Consider the following 18,678-nt stretch of genomic DNA (forward strand, 5'->3'; position numbering starts at 1 on the left):
AAAAAAAAAAAAAAATGTAAATAAAAAAAGGTTGTACAGGAACTCCTTGTTAGTGAAAAAAAAAAAAAAAAAAAATGTAAATAAAAAAAGGTTGTACAGGAACTCCTTGTTAGTGAAACAGAAAAAAGGGGAAAAACAAAAGAAAGAAAGAAAAAGAATAGGCGGAAAAGCCACCAACACGAGCAGTAAAGAGTCGCGTGTCCAGTCTGGACAAATCGAAGGCACGCCGTGTTTCCCTGCTTTGAGTCTTTCAGAAGTCGAAAGTGACTCCAATTCTCACGTATCTACAATCATCAGAGGAAGAATCATCACCCTTCATGGAGTTCCTTTGTCGATCTGAATTTACTTCACACGCGAGGTCTCGTTTGGTTTTCCTGGTTCTGTTTTCAACCTTTCCTTACAAGGTAAAAGAAAAGACGAGAAAAACAAAAATTTGGATAAATTTAGCTTGGTAATTTTGGTGTCAGCTTACAGGAAGAGGTAAGAGTTTTTTGACCTTGCAAAACGAGGAAAAGAAAAAGAGAGTCAGAAAGTTGTATCCTAATGATTCATTTTATCATTCATCGACGTGGTCTAGTCTACTAGTAGTACGGGGTATATAGTAGTAGTCTCTGCCATGCATATGTGCAGAACTTAGCAGGATCGGTACCGAAAGGAGGTATAGCATTGCAGCTTCTCCCCCTTGAAGATCTCTCACATGATAATAATAATTTGAGTATGTACATACGGACATACTACAATGCAGAAGAAGCTCGTGAAAATAATGATGATGTTAATACCTACTATCGGTAATTGCGCGGTATTTAGAGATCCCCACGTGTAGGTGGTTTTAATTACCGAGTACTAACTCGTCCACACGCCATGTTTCTCCTCTAGTCCGAACTATTACTACGTATGTACCAACACACGATTGTCCTTCGTAAGGCAACGACTAATTTTAACCTAATCAGGTAGCCAAAAACCCCTCGTAAGGATTGCCCGCCAACAGAATGATCTGAATACTTTCAATATGAGCCATTTTTACCTCATCCCCCGGGTCTTTCCGGAGTGCCCCCCCTAGTCATTCGTCCGTCTTTCCCCGGCCATCCAGCGCCATGTCAAATTTAGTAATTGCCTCGGCTCCCGAGCAACCCTAAGAGTGCCCATTCTCCTAGGCAAGTAGTAGTGCCTCGACTGTTCAATTCGGCGAGAATGCTTGACAGCTGAAACAGCTTAGCCCTCTCGAAATAATCTGCCAAATCATCCATAATTGATTTTCTCGCTCATTGCAGGCCTCGTCTCCAGTTGCTATTTGTGATTGGATTGTCACCGTTCAGACTACTTTGACCCAGGTGTGGCTGATTATACAACAATATAGGTAATGTAAAGATGGTACTAGTTTTAGGAGGGTTCAAGCCGGGGGTTTCATTTACCCTGCCTAGCAAACTGAACATCTCGTCATATGAACTGTACGAGGTCGGACGTGTCAAATGTTTTATCCCCTACAGAGTGACCGTCAAAGGTGTAATCGACGAGCACGAGGCTTCTATCTATACTTTTAAAACCCCTTTATCTAGTACTTCTATGTATGCAACTATGTACATAATTGAATATCTTGCCCCGTCTAAGCAATAGTCGTCCCACTTCCCGCTGTACTACATGCAAACCAATTAACCAAATTCTTACCATATTAGTAGGGGCCTATGGACTCGGGTTCCAGGGTGACCGAACTCATCTCGGGGGGCCAATATAAGAGACACAGATCCTTCATCCGGACCGAAAAGAAGTGGATATCTATCAAGCAGCAAATCGGCTTTTTTGCCGAATGCGACTACCGTACCGGAAAAAGATATACCTGCCGTCCCAATTACCGTTAGCTCTCAATTAGCCATAGCTTGATCAGATCAAGATCTACAGCTGCATCAAAATATTCATGGAGCCCAAAGTGCCGGCAGTAAAGTTGCCCAGAGGTCAAGAGAAACGTGGGGTATATAATGCCGGTATAGCTGCAGCATTGGTACGCAAGGAAGTGCCACCAAATCAAAGCTATATATCAAACAACACGATGTAGGCAAGCAAGGAATTTGATGGCGAAAGGCGAAATATGACTGACTTTTTTTTTTGTGGGGGGGGGGGGGGGGGGGTGCTTACGGAAATGGTGCCATAGCAAGCGTCAGGAAAGCGAGCAGCGAAGAAGCCCAGTGGTATCCCAGATTGTTGTACACTATACTCATTGATCAGTACCTGGTGGTCTGAAGTTGGTGCGCCAAACAATAGCAGCAATGCAGGTAGCTTGGTGACATTGATAACCGTAAGTCTAGCAGGACAAGGTGAATCACATAGTAGAGGGTGTGATTAGGCTACAGTGCCTCTGGTCCGTTTTCCCTGAGCCCTTCGGTGTTTACCAAATGGAAATAAGGGCTACGCAACGTGATATAAAGGAGGGGGGGGGGAAGTCACTTACTTTGGATTCCAAAAAGAGGGAAGACACCGCCAAACGTTGAGCGAGCGAAACTGTTCGCTGCTAGGGAACTTGCAGCAAAGACTGGATACGCATCGACCAAAAACGTAAAGATGCCCGAATATACAAGAATGGTCCTATCCAAGACAAAATTCATGAGTGCCAATGATCTACGTAGCCAAGTTTGCAGCAGGAATCAAGACTATGGGAATTGCCGGTCGTGGGTTAAACTCACCCGGCTCCAAAGAATGCACTGCCAATTATTGGTACAATCCAATGCACATTAGGATATATGGTCCAAGCAAATATGAATAACCCTATGGTAACAAGAGGGCCACCGAGAATCGCTACAACGTGCGATTAGCAGTTCTGGGTCGCCTAAATGATATTGGGCAAGAGCGTTACGCACCTGGAGGTAGTCGCCACTCTGGTTGAAAGTCTTCTGTTGTTCCCTCTGTCCTCCTGTGCTTCTCTTCCAAGCGTTGGTAGACGCGACGCCAGAAGGGATCAGATAAAATAGCGAAAACCATCCCCACAAAAAGGCCGAGGAAGCAAAGACCACGCTGCCACAGTTCAAGGCCATACACGTTGCCGAACACCAGCTGAAAGGCACCAAAGAAAAGGTATATTATACCCAGCAAAACTGCAGAGAATATACAGAGGCACAAGCACATGGGCTCCAGCGTCAGGAGAAGAAGAGGCCTGTAGATCGAGCGTAAGACTGTTCGTGCCACTGAGCGATTTAACCTTTCAATCGGTGCTTTCCATCGATCATCCCCTGTCTCTTTGCGGAGTTTCTCCGCCTTTCGCCGCAGAAGGCTAGTAGGACTAGAGTTAAGAACCGAGTGTTTAGGGAGTAAGTTTTGGCGATTTCACTTACACCGGGTGATACGTTTCCGGGACGAAGACGACGATAGAAATGAGCAGTACGCCTGTCCAAATCAGAAGCACGTAGAACGTCCAGCGCCTGAGAACACAAGTGTCAGCTACAGATATTTCAGAATAGAGGGCTAGGTAGATATACCATGTGGTGAACTGATTTATGAACCCACCAACTCTGAGGCTTGTCAATCATCGCAACGCTGACTCAAATAACAATACTTTCAGCAATCGGGGCTAGTAGCAAAACTCACAATGGTCCTACTTCAGGTCCAACAAAAGGGGAAGCTGTGTACAGCATCATAGGCGCACTCAGTTCATGGCGAGCGAATAAATCTCCTACCGTACCACCTGCAACGCTGAGAAATGCGCTCCCAGCGATACCATTAAAGAAGCGGCATACGATCATGGTCTCAATATTCTTAGACACAGCACATGGAATGAGCCAGATCAAGAATAAGGTGAATGAGGTAATATAGACATATCTTCGACCATAAAACTAGGGAGCATTAGCTAGGGCGATGAAGCTTGGAGTTGGGGGATACGAACCTCTGATAAGGGCCCCAGAAAAAGCGGGCCAATACCTGGAATGAGTAGAGGTCAGAAAATAGATATGGAAGCCAAGCAACCCCCTGATGGCTAAGAGACCTACCAAGGCCCCATATAAAGAATGACAGTCCGAGCGTTGCGATCAACCGAGAACAATTGAATTCATTCGTTATCTGGTCGTAGGTAGCGGTATACATTGACGAGGTGCAAGTCCTTTCGACAAGGCATCAGCGCTACAAAAGCAACGATCCAGCAGTTACCCATTACTCACACGCAAAGAGAACCCAGGGAACAAATGATAACAATCAACCACCGCCTCATGGTATTGAAGTTTCGAGGATTCATCGGGTCATATTCGTCCCAACTAACAATAAATGTGGACGATTCATCTGCGTCGCCCCCGTCATCGTCAAGAGCTTCTGCGGCTTCTTCATCCGCTGTATGGCAGCTGTATCCATCATTCAAAGACCAGCTGCGTTCGATGGGACGTGAGCTGGTGGAGTGCAGCTTCTGCATCCGCTCTTCGTCGGCTGGGGGAGCCTGAATTGGTGCAAATGTGCCGTCCATGTCTTCATCTGATCTCACCTTCTCAAGCTCATCTGCCTCGCTCCTTTCGTCGCTTGTAGAGCGCCTGGCTAAACCCACATGGGTACTCTCAGCTTGCCTAAGCCGCTGTGACGCAGTCATGATCGGGTAGTGAGGTAGAGCCTTCTCATGTAGTTTTTCGCTAATGCTATCGGAAATAATGAACATATGAAAGCTATGTAATAGTCTAGATTGTGTAACGAATGATCGCCCCAAATACCAAAGTACCTCAGAGCGATCGCCTGAAATAATTGAATGCTGGCAATAATCACTCCGATGAGGGCAAGGCCGAGTCACACTAAGCAGTATTTGCCTTAAGACCTTTGGGGAAATTGACCGAAAAATGGCGAGGGTTACAATAAATATCCAGTGTCTGATCATTGAAAAGGCAAGATAAGGCTTGCAAAGTCAAGCAATTATTAGTCACATGTGGGAGGATTGTACTAAGTACATAAATCGTTTAGTCTAGTTCTTGCTAATCAATCTTTGATTTTATCTTTTTAAATAGCCACTGGTACTAGTTAGTCTAGTCGGCTTTTCCCTCAGCCGATTGCCACAGCATGATCAGTGGAGAACATATCAAACCGGGGTAGAGCATATGTATGGACTGCTAATCAGCACCTCGATCTTTCTCAGTCTCCTTGATAGAAAAGGGGGAGGGATAAAAAAAAATTCATTCCCTTTATCATCGTCATCTGTTCCTATCTCAACATGTTCACCCTAGACGTTACAGATCATTTCATTGAAGTTTTGATAGAGAACTAAGTTCATCACGTCTAGAAAAATTCCCCGAGCCACACCTCCACGTGAACACGCCTATTACAAGTCTCGTTATAGATCATACAGATTTCAATTGTTCGCTTCTATACCTATACCTATGTGAAGAGTGAAAATACAAAAAACCCCTTAAGTATCGTCCCTAGAAGCTCGCCCACAATAAAAGTAAAAAGGGGGGAAAAAAGAATCCCAGAATTGGAAGGAGGACCCAAACAGTCATTCAATAGCCACCTTTTCAATCCAAATAGACAACTCCATGACACCAATGTTTCATTACATGAATAATTTCCCCCATCCAAATAATAAGCCCTCCAGGGAACCCCGGCCAAAAAGAAAATGGGAGTAGAAAAGAGCAGAAGAGGAGAATAGGCCACTCGAACATAATTTCCTGTACAGAAAAACACCTGGTACCTTCATAGGCCCAGATCTCTGAAGTTTATCTCTCTAAGCTACCACCTGGGAAGGTTGAGTGCCTACTTCTCCATTGGCGCTCTCTTCAGCCCATGAGCCCCAGAGAGCACGCTTGCCGCAGATTTTGAGAGGGCCACCAACGGTGTCGGGGCGTTGTTCAACCTGGACGGCGTCCTTTGTGGCCAAGACCAAAACCTCAAAAAACATTTTCGTCGCATCCGCCTTAGTCGCCTTGCGTTCTGGTAGAAGATCCTGGAACTTCACGCTCTTCTTCTGTTCCACTGCAGATTCACCCAGACAGTCACGGAGAATGTGAACAGCATGCTTGGTACCAACTGAGACAGGGCCACTGTCTGCATGTTGGATTGTGTCATCGAGATCTTCCAGGGGATGATTCATTCCCTCATCATCACTCAGATGCAAACCGTGATCGTGGTCATCGCCGGGGAATTCAATATCAGAGCGCTGATGAAGCGTCGAGTCAAGACCAACACCTTCATCGATCGGTACGATGGCTTCTTCTTCGCCAAATTCCAAAGCAGGGGCGGCAGCTGCCTCGATGTCCATGTCTGCAATTCCACTATCACGCTTCCTCTTGAGCTCACCAGCCTTCTTGATGGCATCAAAGGAGAGCAAGTCACGAAGCTCTGGAGCCCACCCACGCCCACGGCCTCCTCCCAGTACATTCGTCACAAAGTCGCCATTCTTTTGCATGTCCATAAGAGTGAGTAAAACAGGATCACGAGGCAGGAAGGATGTCGGCTTCAAGATGGTGGAGCGGTCCGCCTGTAACCCCTTGATAATATGGGCCTTATAATCAGTTTCCTTGTCGAGCTCCACGGTGATCACCTTCCGTCGCTTCGCGCGCTGCGAGTGTTGGACAGCCACGTCATCCTCAGCCTCTCCCTCTACCTCGTCCCGGTCTTGGTCTTCACCTTGCTCTTGTTGGAGTTTTTCCATGTCTGCGTCTGGCATCTCTGAGAGGACGCTATCAGAATCGCGCCTGAACCTGCGCTCTTCGGCATCAAATGCCAGTTCTCCGTCATCACCAAGATCCATGGCTATATCGTCCGCCTGCAGAAGAGTGTCTTGTGGGCCCTCGTTGGCCAGGTCCATCTTGTCCAGGGGAGCATCATCCTCGCCGAGGTCCAGAGGCAGATCAACATCGTTGAACTTGCCAGCATCGCTGAAAAGATCTTCTTCGACGGGACGAGGTGCAGGCGCGTCTCGACCCACTTCCATACTGAAGTCATGTCCCAAGGGCGTATCATCCTCTCCCAAGTCAAGGTCAACCAAAGTATGGTCTTCAAGGCGCGCAGGCTCCTGGGACACAGAGCGCCGAAGACTGCTGTCTGGGAAGAGCTGGCTTCCAAAGTCCATCGATGTTCCTGGGCGCTTCCCCTCCGGCTCAAAACTGAGCGGCTGAGGTAAGAGCAAAGAAGAATCCAAGTTCATAAAAAGGTCCGATTCAGTAAGCACATCTGGCAAAGTTATACCCCCTGGGGCAACAACAGTGGTCGTCAAGTCATTGTTATTAGTCAAGCGAAAAGCCTAGGCATTATTACTTTAGTGTTGTTTGTAGAAATAGCATGATTCACCCCAACATACCATTTTGATCTTCATCAGAGCCTCATTGCAGTCGTCCAACAGGTAGCGTGCCTTTCGGCTATAGATCCGGACCACACCCAACAGCAACTGACCGCTCAATCGCAAAGCCATTGGAGCTTGTCCTTGGTCGACAATAGCACTGACACTGCTCTCAATATCCGACTGTAAAATGTGCGATTTGGAAAGTTTGCGCTCCAAGTTAGCTGATAGCCAAACGCGGGCCAGTGGCCCGGTTTTTGACAAGAGGGTCTCCGAGTAGAACATGGTGTCACGGCGTAGTATATGATGAGATACTAAAGATGATTGTTCCAAGAAGAAGCCCGCCGAATGCGGGGTGGTTCGCAAGAAGTCCCTAGCAACCCAGATGCGATGACGCGCTGTATCCAGAAAACAAAAAGATCGGCAATTGATGTTTCCCCCTCCTAAAGCCGAAAGGGGTTATAAACCCGAAGACAACAAGATGACGATAAGGATTATCGCAACGCAAAGAAATCCAGCTAATCCGAGGGTTGAAGAGGGGTGCAGGAAGGGAGGGGTGGTTGGGTGGATTACGATGATTGCGGTGTGGTTTTCGCAAGTGAAAGGAAACAAGAGAAAGAGAGGGAGGGCGCGTCTTGCGGGTTGGTTGATGGGCAGCCTCCACTGGCAACGGGTTGCGGCGGGCAGAACTAGGCTAATGCACAATGCTGATTGGGCGTTTAGTTATGTGGCTGGGGTCACGTGTAAACAGGTCACTCTTCCAGGAAGAGCCAGTGGTCACGTGAATATAGCGGGATGAGATAGTACTCCAATACCATCGGCAAGTTAAAATTTAGATGGTTCGACAGATCTACAATTGTGCATTCTTTATATGTGTTATATCAGCAGTTATTTTATTCTTGTTTAATTAGCAATCAATCAGCCGTCCGTTAATCCTAAGGTACCCACCCCTACTATAGGGGGGAGAAAATAAAAAATCTCCCCGACTGGGAGTCGAACCCAGGTCTCCCGCGCTTGTTCCTTAAACAGGATGACAAGCGGAAATCATGACCGTTAGACCATCGAGGAATTATTGCTGAGAGCACTCCTAAAATAAATTAATACTTTATTCTAAAAACTTTGCACCCTACCTTCCCACATTATGAACGGTGAATAACAGGTAGTATATTTCCGGCATAATTGTCAAAGAACATTTTTGTACACAATGATGACTGGGGTCTGTCCTCCCCTTTAATACAAAAAGGACAGTATGGAATTTACAGATCCAAAGTGATAGAGTCAGTGCAGTATCAATTCAAGAAGTTTAGGTGTGGGTGACGGTTGAGGTAGACATATTAATATAGTTACATAGGCTTTATAGTGCACCCACGCTAAAGCGCGTGACCGCCAAGAGTTGCCCCTTCGCTGGAAACAATGACAATTGCTTGCATACAATGTGTTCTCTCCGCAATTGAGAATGACAGTTTGTTTTTGATTCAACCTCCAAATATTGATCGACGCGGCCCTCCCCTGAGAGCGTCGTTTTTGGTGGGACCTGGAGGTCTAGCCTTGTCTCTTCTTAGAACCGGCTGCACGGCCCTTGTCTGGTTTCCACTTAGTCTCCCCATATTATTCGATACACCTGCGGCCGAAGTCGCGTCTGAGAACGTGGCTTCTACGTAATTTTTTTTTTTTATCTTTGTCTTTGCAAAATCTTGTCCACCTCGATTTTTTTCCCTTGATCCCGATGGGATGATAATCATTGTGAGCCCGATCTAGCAGGACGTCTTTGGACAGAAAAGCATGAGAGATGTCAAGGTCCGCAACGCCTGCGCTACCTTTGCAAAATGCTCAGGCCCCAGATTTGAGGCCGCCATCGTCTACGCCGACGGGTGTACGCTCCAACACATCTACTTCAGTAAGTCTCGCTGTAAGGCAGATCCAGTTGATTTGCGCTACGCTCGCGCTTTCAATTGGCTTCCTTTGGGAGTCCGGCCGCTAATTCTTGAATTCATTAACTAGACATCCACGTCGACTTACTCTCTATTAGACCCACAGGAAACCGCTGAGCGCTTACAGACATCCCTTACCCACGGGCTCACTCCTGCAGAAGCTGAGATTCGTTTAATACAAGATGGGCCCAACGAACTGCCGCACGAAGACCCCGAGCCTCTGTGGCTCCGGTTTCTTAAACAATTCAGGGAGACACTGATTCTACTGCTTCTGGCGTCAGCGGCAGTCTCTTTCTTCATGGGCAATTTCGATGATGCGGTAAGCATCACGCTCGCAGTTACCATCGTAGTCACCGTTGGATTTGTTCAGGAGTATCGATCGGAAAAGTCCTTGGAGGCCTTGAGCCGCCTAGTGCCACATCATGCGCATTTGATACGCGATGTCCCTCTCTCAAATACCCCTCCCATCGGAAACTCGATCCCTGTAGTTACCAGTGGAGAGTTCGAGCTGCAAGATCTCAGAAGCAAAAGCCCAGGCTCAGTTTCTGCCGCTGTCAAGGCTTCCACTACTGTTCCGGCGAACGAGCTAGTGCCTGGTGACCTAGTTTTGTTTACAGTTGGAGACCGTATTCCGGCGGACATACGCATTACTGCAGCCACTGACTTGACCATCGATGAATCAAACCTGACTGGTGAGAATGAGCCTGTTGCTAAATCGCCTGACGCAATTCGCGGCCCGAAGGCTCTGACCACCAAGATTGTCACCCCGCCCCGATCCCCATTCTACGACGCCCCAGCCAGTGGCGCTGTGGGCGCTGATATCCGCTTAAATGAGCAGCACAACATCGCATTTATGGGAACTTTGGTTCGGTCGGGCTATGGACAGGGTATTGTCATAGGAACGGGTGCAAAGACTGAATTTGGCAGTATTTCAGCTTCTTTGCAGGAAATTGAGAGTCCACGCACCCCGCTTCAATTGTCGATGGACCGTCTTGGGCAAGAATTGAGCTATGTCTCCTTTGGCGTCATCGGATTGATTGTAGTAATAGGGTTGATACAAGGCCGGAAGCTCCTCGATATGTTCACCATTGGTGTCTCGCTTGCAGTCGCTGCGATTCCAGAAGGTCTTCCCATTATCGTGACGGTTACTCTTGCTTTAGGCGTGCTGCGCATGGCCAAGAGGGGGGCCATCATGCGAAGACTCCCCAGCGTTGAGACTCTCGGCTCTGTAAATGTTGTATGCAGTGATAAGACGGGGACCTTAACGCTCAATCATATGACAGTCACAAAGATGTGGCATTTTGACTGTCCGGAACCATTTGAGGTACACAACGATATTAGCTCACTGACGCCTGGGCCTGCAGCTCGGACCGTTCTTCGTGTCGGTAATATCGCTAATAACGCTAGACTTTCGCGCGTGCATGCAAATTCACCAGCCAGCGCATCTTCTGCTGCAGTGTTGTCTTCCACAGATGATAGGGCTCCGGGAACCATTAGGAGTAGGTGGGTTGGCCAGCCCACCGACGTTGCTATCCTGGATTTGTTGGACACTTTCGGGGAGGATGATGTGCGCGACCGGATCAGCGCTCGCGTCACCGAGACTCCATTCAGCTCTGAGCGCAAATGGATGGGTGTGATTATTGGCAATGGCACTGGCGAGTCAAGCAACATGGCCTACATTAAAGGTGCTCTCGAGCAGGTTCTAAAGCGTTGTGATACGTATCTTACAAAGGATGGACGGGAAGTTATACTAGATGAGCCGCGACGTCAAACAGTGAGGCAGGCTGCTGAGCACATGGCATCAGAAGGCTTAAGGGTGCTCGCTTTCGCCAGTGGAGCAGTGCGGGATACATCAAAAGGGCGGCCTTTTGGCAGTAGGACAGGCACTCCTGTTTCTAGAACTACCCCGGGTGAAGAGGATGATCGATATACCGGGTTGGTCTTTGCAGGACTTGTGGGGATGAACGACCCTCCCCGTAAGGATGTTCACAAATCCATCAGGCGCCTTATGGCTGGAGGAGTACGCATCATCATGATCACCGGAGATGCTGAGACCACAGCAGTTGCAATTGCAAAGAAATTGGGAATGCCAATCAGTGATATAGCCGGTTCGCGACCTGTCCTTACTGGTGAGGAAATCGACCGTATGAGCACCACGGAGTTGGCGCAGGCCATTTCCTCCACCTCCATTTTCGCCCGCACGAGCCCTGACCACAAGATGAAAATTGTACACGCTTTGCAGTCCCGAGGAGATGTGGTGGCTATGACGGGTGATGGTGTAAATGATGCGCCAGCCCTCAAGAAAGCAGATATTGGTATCTCGATGGGTAAATTGGGCACGGACGTTGCCAAGGAGGCAGCAGACATGATCCTCACAGACGATGATTTCTCCACAATCTTGCGAGCCATTGAACAGGGCAAGGGGATCTTTTATAATATCCAGAACTTCATTACATTCCAGCTAAGCACCAGCGTTGCTGCATTGAGTCTTGTATTGTTAAGCACTACTCTTGGCTTCAAGAACCCGCTGAATCCGATGCAGATCCTATGGATCAGTAAGTTAATGTCAACTCCGAGCATTTGACAGCTGATAGCTGACAATCATCACCAGATATTCTTATGGATGGCCCTCCAGCGCAGTCCTTGGGTGTAGAGCCCGTTGATCCATCAATCATGGGACGACCCCCACGACCCAGAACGGCCCGGGTTCTCACGAAACCTCTCATTCAACGGGTGCTAACTTCGGCATTGATGATTATGCTAGGCACGCTTGCCATTTACGTCTACGAAATGGGCGATGTCGACGATGAGCTGAACCCGGGCAAACGCTCCCGCGTCGTAACCGCCCATGACACAACCATGACTTTCACCTGCTTTGTGCTGTTTGACATGTTCAACGCCTTGACCTGCCGCAGCGAGGGCAAGTCAGTGCTTCGCGGTGAGATCTCCCTATTCGGGAACAAGATGTTCAATTACGCCGTACTCGGATCACTTGCCGGGCAAGCAAGCGTGATCTATCTGCCTTTCCTGCAGCGAGTCTTCCAGACGGAGCCACTCAACCTGGCGCATTTATTCAAGCTATTGTGTATTTCGAGTTCAGTGTTTTGGGTAGACGAGGCCCGGAAATATTATCAATCGGTGAAACGGCGGCGGGCCGTTGGGGTGGGATACAGCGTAAATGTCTGAGGGCCGGGCTGATATATGCTTTTGCACTAGTTGTATAAAGGAGACATCATAGAGAATTACTATTTCTGGGAGACATCTGAATATTGTTAATATTGTAACAGCTGCCAGTTGATGTAACTGGTTCTTGGAACCGAGTGTATTGGGAAAGGTGTTGATTAGGAATGGGGGGAGGCGGGAGGTGGGGACAAGTACAGGATGAGAAATGCATTCGATGTATATGTCTATTTGAGGCAGGACAATAAAAAATACATAAATAAATAATAAGTAATTGACCGACACAGGGCTCACCTGCAATCTCTTTGATTCGTATTGTGCCAGCGATAAGGCTGCCTTCAGTTCTTGTGTTATTTAACTCAAACAAATTGATCAATGGTTAACATCCGCTTACATGGTCAGTCCATCATTAATAGTTTAGCCAAAAAGAAGAACACTATATGCATGAGAACTAATCAGCACCCTAAAATTTACAACTAGGTGTATGGTGAGCTCTTAATCCTATCGTGTTACACGCTATATTCCGCCTAGCATAGTGGCTCTGCGGCAAATATATATTCCCAACAACGCATAGGTTTTACTATGTATATCATGGGTCCCACACACGAGTCTCAGACACTGGGCGATGATAAAATTAAAAAGCTAGCCTGCTAAGATGAGAGTTTCCACGGACCCTCTCGCCCTGTTACACGGACACTGCCAACCCGCCAGTAAGAGGAGGAGTAGGCAGGTAGGGTCTATCTGGTGCATATATCCCTCAGGTAGCAGCAGAGGCACTACTACCAAATCCCCCTCCCCCCCACTTTATACAGCTGCATTGCAGCTTCGACACACGCATTGTGCAAGGAGTGGAACAAGGGGGCTACCTAGTAGTTGGTAGCGATCTCTGGTTTCCCACGGGCATTCATAGGGTAAATCATTGACTACAAGGGCATCATATCGTGGGATACACCAAACTTAGTTGACAGGAAGGGGCGTGAGCAGTTGATACAAGCAAGTAATGGATGATGAGCACATTGCCCGTTCTGATCATATGCGTCTAAGATAAGTAGTCCATATAGGGTAGCCCCACCGTTCTCAACTATTGCCTGGCCTGTTGGACCCCCATGGGGTATACAGGATTTCTAAGCGATGACCATCCGAAAATGGAACCCGGTAGTACGAATTTTAGGCGCCGAAAGGAGACTCATGTGCGAGTTCGTCAGAACGAGGGGCGGATAGGGTGTTTGGTTTGGCCGTTAGTCGCTGCAAAATGGGGTTGTGCTAATTATTTAAGCTACATAGATAGTGGGAAAGCTAAGACTAGCTGACCGGAGCCCGTAGGGTAACAGACCTATCACTGGATTGAGCTTGAGTCGGGAGGCTGAACTCGCGCCCCCCTCTCCCCACACACACAAAGCACACGCGCCGCAATATCGGTAGTCGGTACTGTCACGAAAGGAGGAGCGGATTAGGCTTTAGGGCTACACCAATAATGATGTAAAATGGTATGGATGTACTCCGTACATACCATCTCCCAATCATTTAATTACGAATCTCTTCCATAATATATATGAAGACATAAAATAAACAAAAAAGAAATAGCTAAGAAAGCCCCACAGGATACTTCGTGTGGAATACTATCTAAGCCTGGGTGACTTCCTATCTCCCGTATCTTCTCGCTGCCAAGCCTCCAGTAAGATACTACGTAGTAGATAACGATCTCTCCGGAAGTTCTTATTCGGTTCGGGATGGTAGTCGGCGAAGCATCGCTCCTGAAATTCCCGAGTGAACTCGGGTGATTGAGGGAGCCTGTCGAGGAACCGACCGAACGGTCATTGGCCGAAAGTGGATGTTATCAGTGCGATGGAGACTGCAGAGCCAAGACTAGGCCGGAACCGGATGCAGAGGCCCCACATGGCGGGAGGGTGGCGTCCAGGACCTTATCGGGACCTCATAGCCAATCATTCGGGAGATAACTATGAGCTGAGAGAAACGGGCATGATAAGGGCCGCCCTGTATTTTTTTTTTTTGTCTTTCCTTAGGCTCCGCTCACGACTGGCGGATGGATCCCTTCGTCAGATACCAACCAGAGGATTGGGCGTCAAGGCATTCCAGGGCGAATGGATATAACCCAGACCCTTAAAGACCTGGACTTTATCAGTGATAACTGGAGGAAATGGAGAAAGGCAGGATCGGATAGATAGATAGATATATGCAGCATCTCGTGGTGTATAAACCATCCGGTCTACAAGTATAAATAAAACACCCAGAGCCCATTCATTCTCTAGGATCCTCTGAGCAGAAGTTGCTCCGCCTCTCCCCGGAGCGTTCAGCTCCGCATCGCTTGGTTTCATCTCAGCATCATCACATCTCTCTCGCAATTCCTATTTCGGTCTCGGCCAAACTCTATAAAGGACCAATGCCAAGTCCCCTGTTAGAGACTCAGTGAGATTATTAGGCTGAAGGGGAGGGGGACGCTTATTGATCAGGAAATGCGGTTCATTTTGGTTATGATATGAACTCATGGTGGATCAGGATAATAGAAGTTGTCAACGATCCTGACGATTACCCGTGGGGGGAGGAAGAGAAAAAAGACATTAGGAGACTACTTTGTACTACTACTCATTAGTACCTAGGGTACCAAAGGAACTAATCAACTAACTAACAGTGAGTCGGTACTACGGAGTATGTTTATACATTTTGCCACGTTTTGCCTGGGCGAAGGAAAAAAAAAAAAAAGACAAGTTCCCCATTTGCCACTGAGTGTCCGATGGCTCATGAAGTGATGTTGAATTTGCACCAGAAGATGCAATGGAATAAGATGAAGATGGACAGCTTGAAGAAAAAAAAAAGTTATTGACCAAGAGACTGGTGTTCCAGCTCTGATTCCCATACTCATGAAAGGGGGGTGATTTGATTGGAGATTTCTGAGGATTCCCGTCGATGACTGTAAGCTTGAGTTTATTTTATTCTATTCGATTTCTCACATCTTGTTATCTCTGACTATTTGGCATTTTTATTTTATTATTATTATTATTTTATTTTTTTTTTAATCCCTCGCCCAATCTATCATTTGCCTTTTCCCTTTATCCGCGCCTCCCTCGCTAGGTTGCTCAAGGATTCTTGTCCTTTGCCTTTTTTATTTTTATTTTTTTTTTTTATTTTTTAATATCTTTTCTGATTGACTCGGTTCCCGTATAAGCAACACTATCTGTCTACATCCTCCAACTTATCAACACCGTCTCAACAGAGTTTGCAACAAGTCTTACGCGATTGACTGACTGATGGATTGATTGGGCATAACTAATAAAGGTCCATTTCTTCTTCCCACAGTCCCCACTTACCCTTGGCCTTGGAATCCATGCCGATCAATTATCGCGCCCTAGTGGTGACCTGCTCACTGTAGGCCTGGACTTATCTTTCAATTGACTCGTTCACATTTGCAAACGCAAATTTGTCCCGTCCACTTGCCGACCCACCGGCCGTATCTTTCCAGAAACTCTCAGCCTGCTTTTATATACTACAACATCTCCGCCCCCGTGGCGGTTCTTTTTCTCCACACACATACACAGCCTGGCGGAGTTCCTCTCTCTCTTTTCCATTCTTTCCCTGCATTCCTCCAAAGAGAGAAGGTGAGACACTCGACTGACAGGCACAACACAAGAGTCACCTGCTTCGTTCCTCGTCCTTCGCACAACTGGAGCTTTTTGTATTCCTGCCTCTTTCCCATCAACACCCACCACCTGCCATCTGTCAGCTCCCAGGCGGTGGCGCTGCTACGAGAAATAATAGGCACCGCGTGCCTGAATTTGAGATTTCATATAGGACTACAATTGACTTTTATATACCATGTCGGACATCAAGGCGCCTTTCGTCCCTGACTATGCGTCTTACAACTGGACTGGAGCCCCATCTAACTATGACTCGCTGGCGACCAATGAGCTGGGTGGTGACTCCAGTATGTTTTAATTGACGAATATCCGGCTTTTTCCGTGTCCGTTAAGACTAATTATCTTGCTAGGAGTGGAGAATGTGAACAAGTGGTTTCAATCCGGTGATCAAGCATACATTATCGTGGCTTCCGCCATGGTCATGGTCATGATCCCAGGTCTCGGTTTCCTTTATTCCGGTCTTGCCCGTCGTAAATCAGCCCTGAGTATGATCTGGGCCTGTATGGCCTCTTTCTCCGTCGTCACGTTCCAGTGGTATTTCTGGGGCTATTCGCTTGCATTCTCGCCCACGGCCACCAACGGATACATTGGCAACCTTCGTAACTTCGGCCTGATGAAGACCTTGGCCGATCCAAGTCCCGGTTCTGTTCTCGTGCCCAATCTCCTCTATGCCTTCTATCAGGTTGGTTCCTAGGCCTATCGATATGGAGTGAAGATGACTGACGTCGAGGTGTTCATTAGATGCAATTCTGTGGTGTCACTGCTGCGATTATCATGGGAGCTGTTGCCGAACGTGGACGCTTGCTCCCAGCTATGGTGTTTGTGTTCGTCTGGGCTACGATCGTATACTGTCCTTTGGCTTGCTGGGTGTGGAATGTGAATGGCTGGGCAATGAACTATGGTGTATTGGATTATGCAGGTGGTGGTCCGGTCGAGATTGGCTCCGGTTTTTCCGCACTTGCCTATTCAATGGTTCTCGGTCGTCGCCAGGAGCGTATGATGTTGAACTTCCGCCCTCACAACGTCTCTCTCATTCTCCTTGGAACCGTTTTCCTGTGGTTTGGGTGGCTTGGATTTAACGGTGGCTCGGCCTTTGGAGCCAATCTCCGTGCCACCATGGCGTGCTGGAATACCAACCTGACTGCGGCTTTTGGGGCCATTAGCTGGGTCCTTCTCGATTGGCGCTTAGCGAGGAAATGGTCCATGGTTGGTTGGTGCTCTGGGACCATCTCAGGCCTGGTTGCAGCTACCCCGGCATCCGGCTTCATTACCCCTTGGGCTAGTGTGATTTTGGGTATAGTCACTGGTATTGTTTGCAACTACTCCACCAAGGGTAAGCTTTGTTTTGAATGTTCTAACCGAACAATAACGGACTGACTGGATCTATAGTGAAGTACTGGATTCGTATCGACGATTCCATGGATGTGTTAGCTGAGCACGGTATTGCGGGTATTGTCGGTCTGATCTTCAACGCGCTTTTCGCCGACGACGCGATCGTAGGACTGGACGGAGTCAACACTGGTAGCGGCATGGGTGGATGGCTGATCCACAATTACAAGCAGCTCTACATTCAAATCGCTTTCATTGTCGCCTCGGCCGCCTATGCTTTCGTTGTGTCTGCCATCATTGCCTACGCCATCAATGCAATTCCCGGTCTGAAGCTGCGCGCTTCTGAGGAAGCCGAGTTGCTTGGTATGGACGATGACCAGCTTGGCGAGTTCGCCTACGACTACGTCGAAGTCCGTCGTGACTATCTTGCATGGACCCCTCAGAAACACGACCAGCTCGAAGACGGCCACCATATCCCCGCCGCTGCACGGTACGGTATTGGGGAACACAGCGAAATGATGCTTGACGGCCATACCCCCATTGGCATTGACAGTCGCGGTTGCAGCGAAGGCGACTCCGGCATCCAGGAAATCAAGATTGCACCGGCACCTGCGCCACCAATGGCGCCCGCCCCACGTCAAGTTGCCGAACGACATCCCGCCCACGAGGGATCAATACCGACCAGTGTCGAGGAGGATGAGAAAACACAGTAATGTGCCGGGACTTTGGATCTATTCCATGCTATGATTTTGCGTTTTCTGTGATATTCAGCGTGCGTTTCTTTGCTATAACCGTTTTGGCTGAGCCAGAATTTTCTCTTGTATTTTGATACCTGTGGTCTGGGGTTGGTTGGAACCGGCGTTTAGGATTGATATGAGCGTGTTTTTCCATCTGTATATAATTAGAGCTTGCTTGGGGGATTTCTATCTTTCCCGATACCACATGCATAGATTTGTCAGTAAAACGTTATTTAATGACATTAATTGTCTATTCATTCAAGCCTTAAATCAAGTTACGTCGATCGTGATGGATCCCTAACCCTAACCTAATTGGTTGACCACCTGTTCATGAACACCTTCCAGTACGACTGATTAAAGTAGGAGGAAGAAGTATGGATGTGTCTACTCTTCTGAACTATCTAGAGTTATCTCTGCTTAAATACCCTACCCAGGCCTTCCTATTCACATACTTCTTTGTTCCTTATTGCTTTTTTGTCTGCTAGACCATGCTATTGTTAGTATGCTTCTGAAGGCGGTGTGGTGAATATTTGGGCAGCCATACTCTGTTATACATATATCATTCATCAATTTATAACGATGTAGCAGAGTACTAGAAAGTGCAAGAAAAGCAAGCAGAG

At 47.7% G+C, this 18,678-nt stretch overlaps 6 protein-coding genes and 1 non-coding gene across 7 annotated transcripts; 2 read left to right on the forward strand and 5 right to left on the reverse strand.

Annotated features, from left to right (window-relative positions):
• Positions 1–98: 98 nt before the first annotated feature.
• Positions 99–847, reverse strand: BDV38DRAFT_260829 (uncharacterized protein; the record flags this gene model as incomplete). The annotated part of the gene is made up of 1 exon (XM_032055968.1): positions 99–847. A coding segment is annotated over exon 1 (173 nt), but the record flags the coding sequence as incomplete, so codon positions are not given.
• A 1,279-nt stretch (positions 848–2,126) lies between these two features.
• On the reverse strand, positions 2,127–4,621 carry BDV38DRAFT_287643 (MFS transporter; the record flags this gene model as incomplete). Its single annotated transcript, XM_032060913.1, has 10 exons — positions 2,127–2,203; positions 2,444–2,577; positions 2,676–2,787; positions 2,850–3,259; positions 3,321–3,407; positions 3,465–3,497; positions 3,574–3,818; positions 3,869–3,903; positions 3,972–4,081; positions 4,140–4,621. The coding sequence occupies 10 exons, from the start codon at positions 4,619–4,621 to the stop codon at positions 2,127–2,129; spliced, it is 1,725 nt and encodes a 574-aa protein (XP_031908564.1).
• Positions 4,622–5,508: 887 nt separating this feature from the next.
• On the reverse strand, positions 5,509–7,821 carry BDV38DRAFT_208083 (kleisin alpha). Its single transcript, XM_032052565.1, has 2 exons — positions 7,250–7,821; positions 5,509–7,192 (listed from the first exon to the last, which is right to left on the reverse strand). Exons 1-2 carry the CDS (start codon positions 7,511–7,513, stop codon positions 5,675–5,677), a joined length of 1,782 nt encoding a protein of 593 aa, XP_031908565.1. The 5' UTR covers positions 7,514–7,821; the 3' UTR covers positions 5,509–5,674.
• A 385-nt stretch (positions 7,822–8,206) lies between these two features.
• On the reverse strand, positions 8,207–8,296 carry BDV38DRAFT_t224. The gene has a single exon. It is a non-coding gene; the product is annotated as a tRNA-Asp (tRNA).
• Positions 8,297–8,696: 400 nt separating this feature from the next.
• On the forward strand, positions 8,697–12,385 carry pmr1 (Ca(2+)/Mn(2+)-transporting P-type ATPase PMR1). Its single transcript, XM_032055969.1, has 3 exons — positions 8,697–9,125; positions 9,230–11,714; positions 11,771–12,385. The coding sequence occupies exons 1-3, from the start codon at positions 9,018–9,020 to the stop codon at positions 12,343–12,345; spliced, it is 3,168 nt and encodes a 1,055-aa protein (XP_031908566.1). The 5' UTR covers positions 8,697–9,017; the 3' UTR covers positions 12,346–12,385.
• Positions 12,386–14,824: 2,439 nt separating this feature from the next.
• BDV38DRAFT_208140 (uncharacterized protein) lies at positions 14,825–15,277 on the reverse strand. Its single transcript, XM_032052567.1, has one exon. It carries the CDS (start codon positions 15,218–15,220, stop codon positions 14,975–14,977), a length of 246 nt encoding a protein of 81 aa, XP_031908567.1. The 5' UTR covers positions 15,221–15,277; the 3' UTR covers positions 14,825–14,974.
• A 179-nt stretch (positions 15,278–15,456) lies between these two features.
• BDV38DRAFT_260848 (ammonium transporter) lies at positions 15,457–18,333 on the forward strand. Its single transcript, XM_032055970.1, has 4 exons — positions 15,457–16,279; positions 16,343–16,674; positions 16,734–17,325; positions 17,382–18,333. The coding sequence occupies exons 1-4, from the start codon at positions 16,171–16,173 to the stop codon at positions 18,032–18,034; spliced, it is 1,686 nt and encodes a 561-aa protein (XP_031908568.1). The 5' UTR covers positions 15,457–16,170; the 3' UTR covers positions 18,035–18,333.
• Positions 18,334–18,678: the final 345 nt, after the last annotated feature.

This window comes from Aspergillus pseudotamarii, assembly GCF_009193445.1.
Source record: "Aspergillus pseudotamarii strain CBS 117625 unplaced genomic scaffold BDV38scaffold_81, whole genome shotgun sequence".
NCBI lineage: Eukaryota > Fungi > Ascomycota > Eurotiomycetes > Eurotiales > Aspergillaceae > Aspergillus > Aspergillus pseudotamarii.